Source organism: Aptenodytes forsteri, unplaced genomic scaffold, assembly GCF_000699145.1.
Source record: "Aptenodytes forsteri isolate BGI_AS27 unplaced genomic scaffold, ASM69914v1 Scaffold121, whole genome shotgun sequence".
Taxonomy (NCBI): domain Eukaryota; kingdom Metazoa; phylum Chordata; class Aves; order Sphenisciformes; family Spheniscidae; genus Aptenodytes; species Aptenodytes forsteri.
In genome coordinates this window covers 1,678,245-1,696,288 of record NW_008796219.1, presented here as the reverse complement: position 1 = coordinate 1,696,288, position 18,044 = coordinate 1,678,245, and the positions used below count along the sequence as shown (strand labels likewise).

The following is an 18,044-nucleotide window of genomic DNA, read 5'->3' as shown; positions in this document are numbered from 1 at the left end:
TAAGGAAGAAATTTTTTACGCTGAGGGTGGTGAAGCATTGGCACAGGTTGCCCAGAGATGTGGTGGATGTCCCATCCCTGGAAACATTCAAGGTCAGGTTGGAGGGGGCTCTGAGCAACCTGGTCTAGTTGAAGATGTCCCTGCCCACGGCAGGGGGGTTGGACTAGATGACCTTTAAAAGGTCCCTTCCAACCTAAACTATTCTATGATTCTATATGTAATTTAACTATAGACATTGTATGCAAATACGTAATTTAACTATACACTGACTTTTTTCAGATAACACACTTCAAAGAGTTCAGCATGACTGATCATGTTAGATATTATGATAAAGTACATTTCAGAACATTCAAGGCACTTTTGAAAAGCTACATCTCAGTTGTTTTCATCATCAGGATGTAATAATTTTGTTTTTAGAACACATTAGAAAGTTATTGTTTTCCCTTGAACAAGCCAGAAAATTTCTAACTGATATTGATGATGCTTACTTTAAAGGGTAATAAAGGAAAAGAAATAAATAATTCAGAAAGATGAAGAGCAATTATGTGATTTGGATAAAGATCCACTAAAAATTAATTTGGAATAATTCTTCAACAGATCCTTTCTATGAAGATGATGCCAAATCCCTGAACTGCCAGTACTTGCATTGATTGCTGCCCCCACCCCCCAGGTTGTTTAATGATGAAGTGCTAATTGGTGATAGTTTTAAATGTAGAAGTGTTTCTTGAGTTACTCCTTTCTGAACAATTTCAAGTTTCCCCTTTTTTTCCCTTTATATTTAGGTTTTGTAGAACAAAGATGACGATGAAAACATTAAACTCAATTTGCAGCAGTCCTGACTAACTCAAACCCTTTAATCATAAAAGGAGTAGATATATTGGGATATTAACTTCCCAGGACAAAACAGTTACTCATGACAGAATTTGGGGGACTATCGCTAACACCTATCTTACAAAGAAGAACAGTAATAACTTATACTATGTAAATGAGTGATGACTCAAAACTATTTTAAGTCGACCTGTTTAAATAGGAGTCCCCAAATTACATATTTATTCACCCCATATGCATTTTCAAGTAGTTTACAAACCATAAATCAAGCATTAGTCTTTGCTAATCCTGTGCAAGTATGTAAAACCAAACTATTACCATTTCATTAAAAAAAGTATACACACAACTATATAATCTCAGTGTATCAACAAATCTCCCAGTCTCAAACCATTAAGTCTGGATTTTTCCAGCCTGGGGCCATAGTCTCCTTGGACTAAGAAGAGATGGGTTGTTTATGAAGTCATAAACATTGCTGCAAAGCAAATAGCTAAGCTTATAAAAATGTGACATTAAAAGGGTTTTTTGACTAACAAAAGTAATCAGATACCAAAGATATTCAAGAATGCTCTTCTTTCAACTAGTTAAAAGTTATGAATCCCATTTCTGAAGTTTTGGTTTGGGGGCGGGGGGGGAAGGAGGCATCTAAAGGATGTTTACAAAACCAAAAGAAGAACAAGCATTACTCAAAGGCAAACTAAGAATACAGAATAAATATTTTGAATCGAGTTGTCTCCTATTCATGTTCTTCTCCACAACATTCCCCACAGGAAGAGCTCCTTTGCATGTAAATCAACCTTGTGCACAGAGTAGGGAAGTGCATCTAAACTATGCCATCCGTATACAATGGTTTCTCTCTGCTGCTCCTTCCTTCTCACTCTTTGCCTATGCCAGTGGGGGTTCTCCATGGGCTGCAGTCCTTCAGGAACACTTGCTCAACCACAGAGGACCTCCTCCTCCTCCTCTGACCCTGGTGTTCCCACTGTTGTTTGTCACTCCTTTTAGTTCCCTCTTCTCTCAGGAGTGTTGTTCTCTCCTTTCTTAAATACGTTTCCTCCAAGGCGCCACCACCTTGGCTGCTGGGCTCAGCCGTGCCCTGCAGTGGGTCAGTTGGAGCCGGCTGGAACCAGCTGTGTCCAGCATGGGGCAGCCCCGGCCTCTCCTCACAGAGGCCACCCTGCAGTGACCGCTGCCAGCGCCTGGGCACCTGCACCCAGTACAGTTTCACAATCTTACACAGAAATTTTGTCTTTCCCATGAATTGCTTCCCTGCAACTCAGAAAGCCTTGGTAACCTACTGCTGTGTTCCCATAGGGCAGGACTCACAGAGCAAATAGAGGACCCAAGTCCAGAGGTCAGCTAGAACATCTTGCAGCCTCCCGCAAACAACTGTCAAGTTAGCCCAATCTGACCAAGACTGTGATCTTTTCCACAAAATTATCCCTTGGAAACACCCGGCTATCACTTCTCCAAACAGAAGAAAAGAGTTCATCCCCAAAAAGAGGTCTTTACAGAAAAGCACAGGAAGAGAGGGATTGATGCTGGATCAAATCCAAGGTCTGACTAGTTCAGTGCCATACCTTCTACAAAAGTCGTTATTCTTACTAAGCACTTACTGTGTGGTGTTACAGTAGATATGATCTGGACAAAAATAAGGCTTGAAGAAGGTCTGTTATCTCCTTTAAAAAGTTTGTATTAAAATATGTTTTTACTTGTTACGTAAGCTAGAATATGACCACGTTCTAGCTATTCCTCATTTTTATTACATATAAGTGAGATTGAGACTACAACCCAAAAACTATGACAATCCCCAATGCACATATACAACTCCTCTTTATCTCTACACAATATAGATGCACTATCACTTTCCCCTTCATTGACTAGCAAGACAAGCATCTTTAAAGACAGTGCATATGCAAATCCTGGGCAAGAGTTTTGTCTCCTCAAAAACACCTTCATAAACTGAAGCATAGCAAAGGTTATATCAGTGACTAACTGTAGACAGTTAGTCTACAGTTAATATACACACCTTGAGGGTCCTCCTGAGCTATGGTACCGAAAAATAGGTACTTTTCCAGTTGATCAATGTAAAGACATCAAATTGTTCTTCATCAGCATGAACATTATAAAACAAACCTGGTGATCCTAAACACACCCCCATCCCCCAATGTATACACATTTTTGTTCAGATGAAATCCAAAGCTACAGTGACTTTAGTCCGTCATGGTTTCATGACATGGTGTCATGGTGACACCTCATGTCACCTCAGTGGACATGAGGTGTTATATTGTGTACAGTCATCCTCTGTTCACAGGTTGACTTTCACAGGATTGTTTTCCAGTCTCAAGTCAACACACACACACTAGAGTGCTTTCCACAAAGGCAGAACCTTTTAGCTCAAGTAGTCTTCTGTGCAATCAGAAAGTACAAACCTTTTCCTTAGAGTGCTGCAGAATTCCTGCTGCTTGACCTCAGCCTTCAGCAGGACTCTCTCCCTCAATACTAGATAATTCACACTGGGTAGAGAGGAAAAATGATTATGATAATAAGCAACCCAGCAAAGAACGGACAGTCACTTACTGCTGGTCACTTGTTTTACTCAAATGATAATCATCACACAATAATGGAAGTGTGCTACTTTGCTGGGTGATTGGAGTAGTTGATGAATTATTTCTGTACAAATTCACTCCTGCAGGTAGGAACTTGCCTCTCACAGAATTATGGAACTCCCTTTAAGGAGAGCTAATAAATATAGTTTACTATTACAGTCTAATTCCTTTAGCTTGTTTTAACACCTCTAGTGCCAAATCTTACTAATTTAACTAATAGAAAAATTTCTCTCATCTGCAAATTTTAGTTTCCAATCCATCCCCCCTCATTATCTGTACTTCATTGGAACAAACAAGGAGAGTCACTCAACAGTTTTTGGCTGAAGAAATACTTCTTCCAAAGATTATTCATCTCTTTCTAAATAAAAAAGTTTACTGAATGTCTTTTGGACATCTAATTATCTCATGTTACGTTATCTGCTACTGTCACATATTTTATTGGTACCAATACCTGTAACAGAATACTGAAAAAGTAGTTTCTTCTGCAGAGTTCACTTCAGCTTTAAAATTTTAAAGATGTCTGCTATCTGTTTTGAATGATAAATTTCCCTGCTTGCCAGGTAAAACTTCAAAGTGTATAGCTCTATTCCAAATTGCACAGTTACATAGATTCAAACAACAATTTAATGAAAGAAAAAAACCAGATAATTAAACAGATACATATTGTCCTCTGGCTCAGAAAATCCTCAAGCAGCAAACTGTTGGAGAACATCGTAGGGAAGTAGTACAATATGCTCATTTTATTTCAGTACTCTTTTTGGCAATATTACTGGTCACTACATACTAGTGTAGACAGCAGTACTGAATTTTTTGGATTAACCTTAGTTTCTGCTACTTTACTCAGCTATCTTTAAACAGAAAAAGTCCACTATCCTTTGATGTTCAAGAAATAGCATGTTTTCACCGCATTCCCAGATTTTTTTTGTAGAAGCCTAGCCATGTTACAGAAGACTGCTCCCGATTCTTAGGGTGTATACTATTTGTGTCTGGTAACATGTTGTCACTCAAGTCAGTTCATTCCAACCTCCCTCCTGACACTTCACATCACCAGAAGTGCTTCACTTAATTAAAAAAAAAGTCTAGATTACAAAAGTTGTTCCCTCTTCTCAAATAATGGAAATTACTATAATGTAAGTGAAGTCTGTAGTTATGGGAGTCTTTCCTAAGCATCCTTTTTATGACCTGGTGACTCAGTATACTTGATTAGATAAATAAAACTAGGTCTTTGAGGTTTATTTTTGAATGAAAATTCCTTTTTCTACCCATAGCCCGTGGCTCCTTGGCCTGTAATGACTTGTGCCAGTTATCACACTGATGGAAAGCCACCAAGATGGATGAGCACAAGTAGTTTCTCTTTCATCCCACCTTTTCCACATGTAAGAAATAAGACTAGCATATGACAATCTCTGCCGGGTCCTCATGACCACCAGGCTTCTTAGGAGCTCAGATGAGTACAAGATTTCACTAGGTAAATCCCTAGGGAGCTAACACTTGCCTAGGGCTTAGCACAGATGAAGGGTCTGGAACCAGCTCCTACAGCAGCTCCCCTCCCAGCTCTCTCCCCTGTGGAGAGCATGCAAATTGAAGAGAATGGAAAAGGAAAAGGGTAGCTGATGGCCAGCCTTACAGTTTGTCCTTTCCAACATACTAAGATAATGACTAGATTTTCAGTGAAGCCAGATACAATCATTCAGTGGTACCCATGAGTTTGGTGGGATGGATTCCCAACCCTTTTCAAATAAGCACATTGTAATATTTTTTGAAAGAAGGGTCTACTTAATATTTGACAAGCTACATTTCAGCCTTCCTGTTCAAACATAAGTATGATGAGAAGGGAGGGGGAATGGAAAGAGGAATAATGACAGCATCCAAATGAATGATGATCCATGCACTCATCTTGCATTAAATGACTCAAATACTTCTACAAATATTGCCAACTTAGTTACCTTTTTGTTAAGCCCTCTGCACTTTGGAAAAGCTGTCTACTTTGGATTTTATTTATTCCGGTTTTAAATTCTGTTTTGTGTTTTAAATTAACTTTCAATTTTATTAAAATCTACTGTACTAAGGTTCAAACACCTGTCACAGGTTATCTTAACACTTCCTTATTCAGATTCGTCATCCAACTGAGAAGCATGTAACTACAGTTTTGTTACCCAGCAGCGCTGAGATCTTCTGTAACTCCTAAAACTGCTGTTAGGGTTTATTTGCAATGAAGGGCAATCAAAGCCCCCTTCTTGAGGGCTTTAGAATAGGGTGGGGCTTTTTTGTGGCAATTATTTGCCCAGAATTATTTTTCAAAGTTGCCTCGTTATCTACTCTGCAGGCTTAGTGAAGTCTTTCCCATACAATAGCATTTTCCCACACTGTCTTAGGATTTCTCTCATTCTAATGGCTAGTAGTTTATATCCACCAACACATTTGCACTTCTTACACTTCTTATAGCTATGTATTTATTTCAATGTAGATTGCAGCTTCTTTAGTATAAAATTAACATTCTCTTCCACTGAATACTAGGCCTTATCATATTCTCATATGTATTAACAGCAGGAATCCAATTTCTTTCTTAAGAGCTGAAACAGGTGTAAGATGACCTAAAAACAAATACAAAGGTTTTTTTTCCTATTTTAAACATAGGTCATTATATACCTATATAAAGGAAAAAACAAACAAACCAACCACCATTTTCTCTTGCTTTTCGTTCCTTACAAGCATTTTTTTTGTGGTTAGTAAAAATTACATCACCATCTAAGTTTGGTTTAAAACACGCTTTTAAACTGTCCTGTTTTCTGATAATATTTCCAGTGGAATAATTGCAAAAGTTATCCATGAAAGTGACATAGTCAAACTTGGAATTTACAGACCTCATTACATCAGTAAAGTTTTGAGGGAAGAGAGGAGGTTTGATGCTCAGAAGACTAGAGCATTAAAAGAAAAACAACTTGCGAAAATGTTCGGAAGTACTTCCTCATTATTGTCTTTTCCTTCAACTTGATGGAAACCAAAAACTTCAGAAGGAAATTGAGGTCAATAAAGATACACCCATTTTACAAGGCTCAAAGTTGGGATGGGAAATTCATAAAAAACAAGGAACAAGAGAGCTCAAATTTATTTCCTTTTTTTTTTTATCACCCGTACCCTAACTCTTAGATTTTTTTTTTTTTTTTAGACACCTAGAAAGGCTGTATTATAGCCCATTTTATTGGAGACAGGACTTATCATTATAACTCATCCTTAGTTTCATTAAATCAGAAGTGGAAGACATTCTTTGTCACAGAGAAAAAAACCCAGATTAAAAAAAAGTAGAAATCTTTCTTCCTCTTGTTCTCACTCATTTTCCCTTATTTTTATTTATTAAAATATTTATTAGTTATTATTAGTTATTTATTTAACTTAAAAGCTTCAGTGTCTCATATATGTCCTGGCATATGATTATAGTCAATATTTTGATTAGATGACTAAGAATTCTACTGTATAAACAGGAGAATAAAGCTATTTTAAAAATGTTAAGTTAGTACTCAGCCCAATTATTTCTCTAGTGCTGCAGATCTTATTTGTCCAACACACTTTTCAAAAGCCACATACATCCCTGTCAATCAATATATTTTTTTAAAACAAATGCAACAACACTGAATCTAAAAGGCCATGCCTAAGTTGCAATTAGTTAATTACCCTCACTGATTAAGTGATTATATCATTACTGGGACTTACCTGAAACTAGACCAGGAAATAAACAGATGTGCTCATCAGAATAAAAGTAAACAAAGTTTAAAGTTCTAAACACCCCCCCTCCCCCCAACACACATTTTTTTATTCCATAATTGGAAGTCATCAGTAACAGTCCATTCCTGTTTGTGTACAAAAATATTGCAACCACAGAAGCACAAAAAATTACGGAAAATCATTTGCCCTGTTCAGTACCAAGTTCACATTATAAGCATTTCCTCTTCTCAAATAATGCTTAGAGGGTACAGTGGGTAGGAAAGACAAGTAGGAAGTAAGCATGCGTAACAGCAGAAAACGTGAAATTTGACCCTGAATAACTACGATTTTGACAGTGGCAGCTTAAAGTAATGAACTCCCCAGTGTACACGGGAGCAGGGGAGGCATTTCACACAACCTGTTTTGTCATCAATACATTAAAAATAATTTCAAACAGGGAGACAAGGTGGACAGTGGGAACACTAACACACACAATTACTATGCTACAGTTAGAGTCACCTCAGGACTGTCTATCAGCCCTTCTCTAGATGAAACAAGTCCATTTTATCAAGTTCTTACACAACCCATTTTTCTGCTTCCTTTCTCAAGATAATTAGTTTTCCTGCAGCTGGCTACATTTAGGTTTAGAGCTTGTTTACACTTACAGCTAAAGCTGGCATTTTCTACTCCAATTAGGCAACTGCTACATACTATTAGACAAGCTACTTGTTAAATTGCTTTCAGTTGTCACAGAAGCCAGCAGATTTCTCTATGACAGCTAAGCTGTTTGAAACGAAGAATAGAGGAGAGAGGGGAGAAGAATGAGTGAATGTATATACATAAGAACACTGGAAAAGGAAAGCATCTGCTAACCAGCAGCAAAAAGAAAAAAAAAAAAAAAGGCATTGCTACAGGAACCGGAGACTGAACTACAAGGCTGTTTCTGTCACAACAGAAGTTAGAGATATTATACATGCAGCCCACTCAGTCTGAACAGAGACAGGTTTTTTTGTTTGTGTTTTGTTTTTTTTGTTTTGTTCCACCCCCCCTCCTCCCCCAAACCCCACATCTCTATATTCCCCCCAAGCATATAGCTACCAGCTTGTAAATCTGGTTGGGCACCATTTCTACCATAGTCACCAGAGGTTGGTGTCTTCAGTCAAATACTCACTTCTGGTTATATCTGTCCCATTTTCACAGTATAATGCCACTGTAATATTGCATGTAATGAGAGAATTTTTAAACCCTTGAGAGAAGAACATAAGAATGTGTGACAACACTTTGTTGTATAATAATTATAATCTCCATTGCTCTTTAGCTTATTCACAATAGACAGCTCTTCAGAGTAATTAACTAAAACGAAGTCTCTAAAGCTGTTTACTGCATTGGGTACTGCTAGAGTTTAGTTTCTCAAGCATATGCACTTCATCAATTTCATCTACTAAAAGCCAGGGCTGCCCATGCATATTTTTTAGACAAATTTTGTCTTCTAGGCATTTCCGTCACAAATTTAAGTTTTCTATAATAGAATGGCTGCAGGAAGATGGGATTAGGATGAGTAAGGACACAGTCCAGATGTCCCAGCGATGATTTCTTAAACACAGTATACTGTGAGCATTAATAATTTCAATGGAAAAAGAAAGGAGAACACACACAAAAAAAAATCCCACAGCTGTACTGAATTTCAACAGGAATTCCTTATACAGGATAACAATGCTGGGATATTTCACAGTTGATAGACATTCACATTTTTATTTAATGAATATGGAGTAAATTGCATTTTGTCTATTTATTTATATAGCACAATATAGATTCCTTTTCTTAAAAAAACCCCTAAAACTTAGGAGTAATAATAGCTTAGTATTTTTCTTCATTACCTCTTAAATAAATGAAGGAGACAAAAATGATCAAATAGGTTGTTCTCCACAAGATCTAACACTCTGCCTAGGCTCTCTGCATTTCAATTTCCTTTTTCAGAATCAGGGAAAACACAAAAACCAAAAGTGGAACAGCATGCTTTATACAAAAAAATTGAATATGATACATTTAGCTTGTATACAGTTATCCTTCTTCAGCAACTCTTAAATTTTAATTTTTATAAGGAAGGTGCTAAACAGCTATCAGTAAATCCCAAGTCCTTTAAAAAGTGGTTATAATTCTGACCAAGAAAAAGGCCTGAGACTAAGGAGGCCATTAAAAAAGTCAGTTCTACAATTAGCAAGTTTCTAGTCAGAAGCATGCATGTCTACTTTGACTATATACTATAAAGGTATTAAAAATAATTAGTGAGGTTTTAAAGTACCAATAAAAGTAAAAAAATCACAGAACTGCAGACCTCAAGAGAAACATTCTCCATTAAATTAGTGCTTGTTGCAAGTAGATCCTGCCCTAACAAGGGTCAGAAACAAACAAAACCAATCCTCAGAAAAATTTAGTCAAAGGCCATATCCAAGCAAGTCATTCATACTTAGAAATGCTTTCTCAGTCTTTTGCCACTTTTTTTTTTGCGGTACAGCAAGTTTTTAAGCATTTATAATACTGCACTTGGAAGCATATTCGCAAGCTTAGGGAAAAAGAAATTAAGTCCTCTTATTTGTAGTTTTCCATTTGCTCTCTTTAATACTTTGCCTGCCAAGAAGGCTCAGGTTTACTACATGTATGCGTAACTTCTAAATGGTTTAAGGTAATAAAGCTGGTTATCTAGATCCTCTTTAATTTTATGTTGAAGCAAGAAAAAACTCCTTTCTTACATCTTCTGAAATTAAGAACTATAGCTCTTGCAATGGAAGAATCAGGTTTCTCAATGGGAGAAGTGTTTAGAAAGCCTTATCTAATTGTCCTGGGGAGGGGGGTACCCCTATTTTGGTTACATCCATTTTCTGAGCATTTTGGTAGAATGGGGGGGGGGGGGGAAGTTAGTAGTGTGGGGGTGATCTGATTTAGGACAACCAGAATCCCAAGGGAAGGTACGTCTTAGTATGCCCTTGAATGGAAATTTTGGTCACAGGCAGGTCGTTGGCTTTGTTGGTTTTTTTTTAAGTCACTTTAAAAAAAAAATATTTTTTCAAGAGATAAAATATAAGCAACTACCCTCCTTCTTCGGGGTTCAGAAGAAGCGTGGCACCTCCATGTGTTTTCTCCATCCCTAACAGAACTACAACTTTCCTAAAGAAAATGCAAATACCATTCAGAAGATTACTCTGTAGTCACAAAGGACAGCATCCCTTAATTTTTCTTCCATTTCCAGTTATTCTGGGTTTTATAGTAAGCTTTAGTTCCAGAACTGTGTGGGGAGCTTAACGGGACAATGCTTTCTGATACTAAATTACTAATCTTCCAAAATTAAATGAGAACCAGTCATTAATATGGGTCTTGATCTTCTATATACTTAAGCATCTCAACTTCAACTTGATCTCAAAAGAGACATAAATGCAAATATATTTACAGGATATAAAAGTATGATCTTAAAATTTTATGGGCATAAGTCCCTGTTATGCTTCAAGATGCAGACATTTAAGGCAATGCTGCAAACTGCATTCCAATAATATAAGAATCTAGGGGGGGTTAGGTTGTGCATATCAGTTGGTTTTTTTTTAAGTCACTTTAAAAAAAAAATATTTTTTCAAGAGATAAAATATAAGCAACTACCCTCCTTCTTCGGGGTTCAGAAGAAGCGTGGCACCTCCATGTGTTTTCTCCATCCCTAACAGAACTACAACCTTCCTAAAGAAAATGCAAATACCATTCAGAAGATTACTCTGTAGTCACAAAGGACAGCATCCCTTAATTTTTCTTCCATTTCCAGTTATTCTGGGTTTTATAGTAAGCTTTAGTTCCAGAACTGTGTGGGGAGCTTAACGGGACAATGCTTTCTGATACTAAATTACTAATCTTCCAAAATTAAATGAGAACCAGTCATTAATATGGGTCTTGATCTTCTATATACTTAAGCATCTCAACTTCAACTTGATCTCAAAAGAGACATATAAATGCAAATATTTACAGCATATAAAAGTATGATCTTAAAATTTTATGGGCATAAGTCCCTGTTATGCTTCAAGATGCAGACATTTAAGGCAATGCTGCAAACTGCATTCCAATAATATAAGAATCTAGGGGGGGTTAGGTTGTGCATATCAGTAATGGTATTTTCACAATTTGAAAATAACTGTTAAAGGCAAGTATAACATTGTGATAAGTTTTGTAGTAAAAACTGTTATTTAATGCTAGAAAATACTTAGACTTTAAGTCAGCTTCTCTTTAAAGAAATCCTCAATTTCTTATTGACACTAAATTAAATTTTTCAGTAGATTTTGTAGGACTGAAATAATAATTTCCAAACTAGGAAGGAGTTCGTATCTACACAAAAAAAATCCCTCTCATTTTCTATTGTCCATCTTAGATTACTGCTACTTAAATGATCAGCTGATTCGTAGGCATGCCCATAACCTTTGGTCTACAAGAAAAGTTACTTAAAATAGTATATGATAAAAAACCCAACAATGACTATGTTTTTCCTTTTCCAAGGCCACACATTATAGCTCCAAATCTAATAGCCTATCACTAAACATGTACTTTCAGTGTCCAATGCCATAAAAATCACAACATGTAAATGACTATTCATACAAGAGCTCCTTAAATTTAAATGAAATCACAACCAGAGAAGAATGGTGAAGTTATCTTTTGGTTTCACAGATGGGTAACTGATTTCTCTTTTTCCTGAGTTTATCACCGCAAGCCTCTTTGAGGCTTTTTTTTTTAAGTACGCATTTGTAGAATATCAATCAAGGCAGAACCCTTTCTGTACTACCATAGCATTTGCTTTCCTCCAACAGAAAACAAGCTCAGTTAGTTTGCTGTTAATTTCAAGAACAGCCTTAGTTGCTTTGCTGTGAAAATCATAAATACGGAACTGTTCTTTTTGCTCCATGTTCCCTTTCCCATGAGCTACATTTTACCTGTATTAGGATTCTGGATCAAAAGCTTTTGTTTCGTTAACTTGAAGAACACTGTATTAGGAATCAGGTATAAACAATCAGAGGAGTTATACATCACAAGGTCAACTAAATTCTCCCCCTCACCTCCCACTTCAGTGGGAGTTTGGGCAGGCCCTAATTTATAAGGAATGGTATAGACTCACTACAAATGAAGGCGTTTTTAGCTTAAGAAATTACTCCATAGTCATGCTTATTTAGCACGTCTTCATCATAGAGCCAATAAACAGCCTGTTACCTATTTCAAAAGGACAATTGTTTCCCAATGCTATCAAGTATCATTTCATAGAATAAGCTTAATGCTTTTTCAGCCTTTTGAAAATGTGCCTCTCATTACTGACTACACAAAAGAAGTACTAGAAGTACTGATCTAGAAAAACAAAATGGGTGTCAAACAAATGGAACTGCAACAAGTTGAGATTTCCAGGTGATCTGTCACAGTAATGGGATGCAATTCAGGACAACAGCCACAGAATCCTTCAAAAGCAAATTCTACCACAGACACATGTAAGAAAGCCCTATAGCCAACCTGTTACTAGCCATCCTTGTTACAGATTGGGGGGTGGCTTTCTTTTTTTAAAATTAAAAAAAACCCAAAAACTCCCAGTAACACAGATTTCTACAGTAATTATGTTGGAAAGGACTTTTGGAGGTCATTAGCCCAAACCCCATTAAAATTTTAGATCAAGTTTTCTAGTACACTGTTCAGTTTTCAGCTCCTCCAAGGATGGAGATACCAAAACTCTCTCTGGACAGCCCATTCCCAATGTTTGATCATCTCCAAGGTGGAATTCCCTCCCCCATCTAGTTGGAATTACTCTTGCCACAACTTGTTTGTTGCCCCTTCTCCCGTTGCTGAGCACCTCCAAAAAGTGCGTGGCTCAGTCTTCTCTATACTCCTCCTTCCCATTTGGTAGTTGAAGTAATGAGATTTCCTCTTAACCTTCTTTTCTTATGACTTAAACTCAATTCTCGCAGTCTCTCCTTATACATAAGGTCATCTGGCTCTCTGGCCATTACGGTGCCCTCCATTGGACTCACTCTACTGTGTCACTACCTTTCTTTTACTAAGGACCCCACTGGTCACAGTACTTCCCGTGTGGACTCACAAATGCTGCTCCAGTGTGGTCTCAAAAAGAACAATCACTTCCTTCAAACTGCTGGCTACATTGCTAATACAGCACAGTATGTCATCAGCCACCTTTGTGGCAAGGATGCAATGCTGACTCATGTTCAACTGGGCATGCACCAGAACCCCTAAGTCCTTTTCTGTGGAGCTGCTTCCAGCCAGGTTACCCCCAGCCTGTATTGTTGGTTATTCCATGTCAGACACAGGACTCTGCACTCCAGTATTAATCCCTAAGGTACACCACTAGCACATGGCCATCTATCAAACTTTGTACTGCTGATTACCATCCTTTGACCCTGACAGTCTATCTGACCATTCATTTACCCAGTTGATATCTCACCTTCTTGGCTATAAGAATACTACAGGAGACTACACTGAAGGCCCTGCAAAATAAATTAAAGAACATGCACTGTGACCTACCTATCTACAAGCCAGTCATGTCATCATAGAAGGCAACTGGGTTGCACAGCCTGCCTTTGGTAAATCAAGATTTACTGTTCCCAATTCCCTTTTTGTCCTTCACATGCTTTGAAAGAGCTTCCAGGATTTACTCTGTAACATGTTCACAGTTCTCCAGACCCTCCTTCTTGCCCTTCTTGAAAGTGGGTATGATGATTGCCTTTTCCAGTCACCAAGGAACCTCCCAATTGCGATGACTTCTCAAAGAGGATAGAAACCAGCCTCACAATGACATCAGCCAGCACGCCTGGATGCACAACATCTTGTCCTACTGACATGCAATTGCACAACTGGCTTAACTACTCCCCATTTATCATCATCTACTGTGGGTAATGCTTCACTCCCATAGACTTTATCATTACGCTCAGGGGCCTGGGAGGCCTGAGGACAAATCTTACCAGAAAAAACAGGCAAAAAAGGCACTAAGTACCTCAGCCTTTTACTTGTCTTCTATCGCTAGTCCCTTGCGCATTGAGCAGTGGGCCCACATTTTCTTTAGCCTTCCAGTTGTTGCCCCCACCCCTTCTTGTTTCTTCCCACATCCCTCATGAGTTTCAACTCCATCTGAGCTTTGGCCTTCCTAACTCCATCCCAGCACACTCAGGCAACATCTCTATATTTCTCTTGGGTAGCTAGTACCTGCTTTCATCTCCTCTGTACTTCCTTTTTGTGTTGTAAGGGCCCAGAGCTCCGTCTTAGGAGCTTAGCTGCCTGCAGTTACGGGCAGCTCTCTGATAGGACACAGCTGTTGAGCCAGATTGTTGTGAAGAAAGAGCTACTTATGAAAGACCTGTAAGAAGCCACCTCAGCAGGGGCTGCCCTCACATCACTCAGGAGCTGCTTTTTAAGCTGAGGTTTTTAAGCAGCTCCAAGCCTCAGCTAGACTGCAGCCATGCCTGTGCCTGGGCACATACCCCAGTTGATGCACACCCTGACTTCACAGACTTTACATACTGGCTTGACCTCAGACCTGCCTTGTGTCACTGGATTGTTGGTTGAACCTGGTTACTGTTACCGGACATGCTCTGCTCTCCTTTTTCAGGTACTGTGGGACTGCTTCCACAGTGATGACAGCTCCTGTGCCTGCCTCGTCCCAGCTAGCCTTCCCTCACCTTCCCCTTGCTGCTCCCTGACACATCTGAGCTCAGTCAGGCATCCTGCCACACTTGCTCAGTTTTCTGCATGTCAAAATGAGCCATTCTTGTGCTTTGAGAAGGTTATTCTTGAAGATCAACCAGCTCTCCAGAGCTCCCTTGCAATTCAGACCAGCCTTCCATTTGATCCTACCAAGCAGGCCCCCAAACAATACAAACATCTGTTCTTCTGTAGTACAGGGTTCTAATCCTACTACTCATTTTGCTCACTTCTTTCAGGACTTTAGTCTCCTGCCCCGGACCACATCCACAATCAGTTCTTCCTTGTTTGTGAGTAACAGGTCTAGCTGAGCACCTCCCCTAGAGAAAGCTTTTTATACTCTCAGGAAACATGCCTTTTTATTTCAAGTCAGTTTAACAACCTCTTTCAGTTATGGCAAAATTTGGTTTTAGATGAGCTACAATACAAAGCAATTCACACTTCTTCTACACTTATGCATAGAGCCTTTTACCCACAAGTAATCCCACAGCTACCTCATTTTGCAACTCCTTCATCTCTCGGCATAGCATCCACATTCTACAACCCATTTGAAAAAGGTCTTTTACTTACCTGTCAAAATATTCACTTTCATTGCACAAACACACACAAAATAATGCTCTTTAGCAGGGTACTAAGTGCCTGAATTGATATTTGCCTTCTGTTGGGTTTACGTTCCCCATGGCGTTTCTGTTGCAACATGAGAGCAGGAGGAAGTGCTGGATCATGTATTCCCACCAATCTTTAGGTGTATCTCTAACAGCTGAGCAGAGTTGTACCAGTGTAAGTCATTTTCTCACTGTTCAACAGACATTACACCAAAGACAATTATAGCTTACACTGAAGTTTCATATTAGATACTGTTAAACACTGCGTTCATGCATATACACCAAGACTATTTTCTTGGCTTTCACAGGACTTATGCACTGACCTCAAGTGTTCTAGGTATTAAGTACCACTAGCGCTTGTATTCAAATTTGTCTGTTGGTATCAATAGATGAAAAAAGTAGATACTATACTGTTCTCAAGTAAAGTAACTATATTGAAAAGCATATTATCAGAAAAAGGACTGTGCAGTCTCACCTTGAAATGATTTGCAGGGTGTATCTGTTGATGTACTAGCATCTGCTGATGAAGTCTGTACATTATCCAAATTCTTTTCTTTGGATTTTGAGCCCAGATTTCTGAGAACCGCCTCCTCTTCTCTACTTGAAGTATGTGCAAGAGAAGATGATGAAGTTTCAGCATAGAGTCGTTTCAGTACTTTCCTTATGAACACTGTGGGGTAAGAAAACTTTTTTAAACAGAAAGAAATGCAGTGTTTTAAAGGTATTTTAAGACTTTAAAAAACCAACAACTAATTGATACAAGACAGTTTCCCTCATATTCCATGCAAGTCTGTCTTCAGTAGTCCCTACCTCTCACAGGTAAAGCTGAATATAATATATTAAAGTCCTAAACTTGAGTCAGAAAAGCAGCTTTAAAACCCCAGAATTCACTAGCAAGGTTACATTTAAAATCTTCTATTTGACTACATTTTGGCAATAAGTTAATACAGTACATTCACAGACTAAATACATTATTTTTTATATTTCTTTTAAAACAAGTATCTTCCTACACAAGTGTTATAAGGCTGCTCAAAATGCAGGTCCCTTCTGGCACAGAGGCACTGCAATTGAATCACTCATTAAAATCAGTAAGCTACAACTATTTAATCACATAGAAAAACTAGAAGTAGACAGTAGCAGAAACACATGGTAACCCAATTATTTCTACAGAATTAGCAGTATTCTTCTACGCCTCTTCCTCTGACGGGCCCCTTTCTGACGACACTGGCAATCTGCTACTAGTTACTCAAATGCAAGCATCATTTGATTAAAGAAAAGAAATATATGCAAATAATCTACTCATCAACAAAACTATCATCTTTACATGGATGCATGCATATTTCAATCACTTGAAATTGCGTATTACATAAAAATATAAAGTAATACTAAGAAATCTTTTATCTATTGCAAAACAACATCCCCAGTTTCATGGATTCTACACAGTCAAGCAGGTATTGTGGGATGGGGGGAGGAGGGAAAAGAGAGATTTGGAGAAAAACATGTTGCTATCTAAACTCCAGTTTTAAATTTAATATACAGTATATAGACACTATACAAGCAACCTGGTGCAGATTCCTAAAAAGATATTTCTGCTAAGAGAAAAGGACTTACGTTGTTATAAGAAGAATGGCTCCTACTGCAGCTTAACAGAAGAACATACTATCACCACATAACTCTCTTCAATAAATTACTTTCCTTCACAACTGAAAAAAAATGACCTTCATCGAGCTGGGAAATCCTTGAACCACCAGTCCTTGATAGACAAACTTTATCTCCACATGTACCTTGGCAGTATGCTTCAATTGTCATGTAAATGACTAACTATGGGGGAGAATGTCGTTAGACTTTTTTTGAGCTCTTACTAGTTTATACACGATCACTTACTCTTTGCTTGTGCCCAGTCTCTTGAATAATCGGTGACCTTATGAAAGGCCTATGACAAGATGTAAGCCTGAGGAGATACTTGTGCAGAAAGCTTTGCTTATGAAGCCCGAATTTTAGTTTTTCTACACTTATCCATCATTCAGTGACATGAAAAAACCTGTGACAAGGTGCCAGCAATGTCCCCATCAAGTAAGTACAAACCATTTTGCAAGTTATAAGTTAAGACCACCGTTCCCAGAAAGACAGACATCAACAAGTGACCGTGTATTTTCTTTTCATAAGGTTCCCTTGCCAGGATATTCTACAGCTAGAAAGACAAAATCCACAATTACTCTCCTCAGAGGACAACGAGAGAAAGTAGACAGAAATAAGCAGTGTAGTAAGACAAAGTTAACTACCCTTTGCAGATCTCTGACTCTAAAGCAAGTTACCTAAGAGGTTTATCCTGGATCCTTTCCCTGAGTACTGCTACTAACACTGCAGCATTTTAATGAACTCCAGTAGAGCCGTTACTAAATGTCATGATTTAACCCCAGCCAGCAGCTACACACCACACAGCCACTCACTCACTCCCCCGCCGGGTGAGATGGGAAAAGAGAATCGGAACGCTAAAAACGAGAGAACTCATGGCTTGAAATAAAGACAGTTTAATAAGTAAAGCAAAAGCCGTGTGCGCAAGCAAAGCAAAACAAGGAATTCATTC

The 18,044-nt window shown here is 38.3% G+C and overlaps 1 protein-coding gene across 1 annotated transcript in view; it reads right to left on the bottom strand.

Moving 5' to 3' along the window:
- The window catches only part of ERICH1 (glutamate rich 1), a 110,618-nt gene that overhangs the window by 39,088 nt on the left and 53,486 nt on the right, over positions 1–18,044 (bottom strand). The window contains exon 3 of the mRNA XM_009288936.1: positions 15,933–16,127. Within this exon, the coding sequence (XP_009287211.1) occupies positions 15,933–16,127 (195 nt within the window). The remainder of the gene's footprint in view (positions 1–15,932; positions 16,128–18,044) is intronic.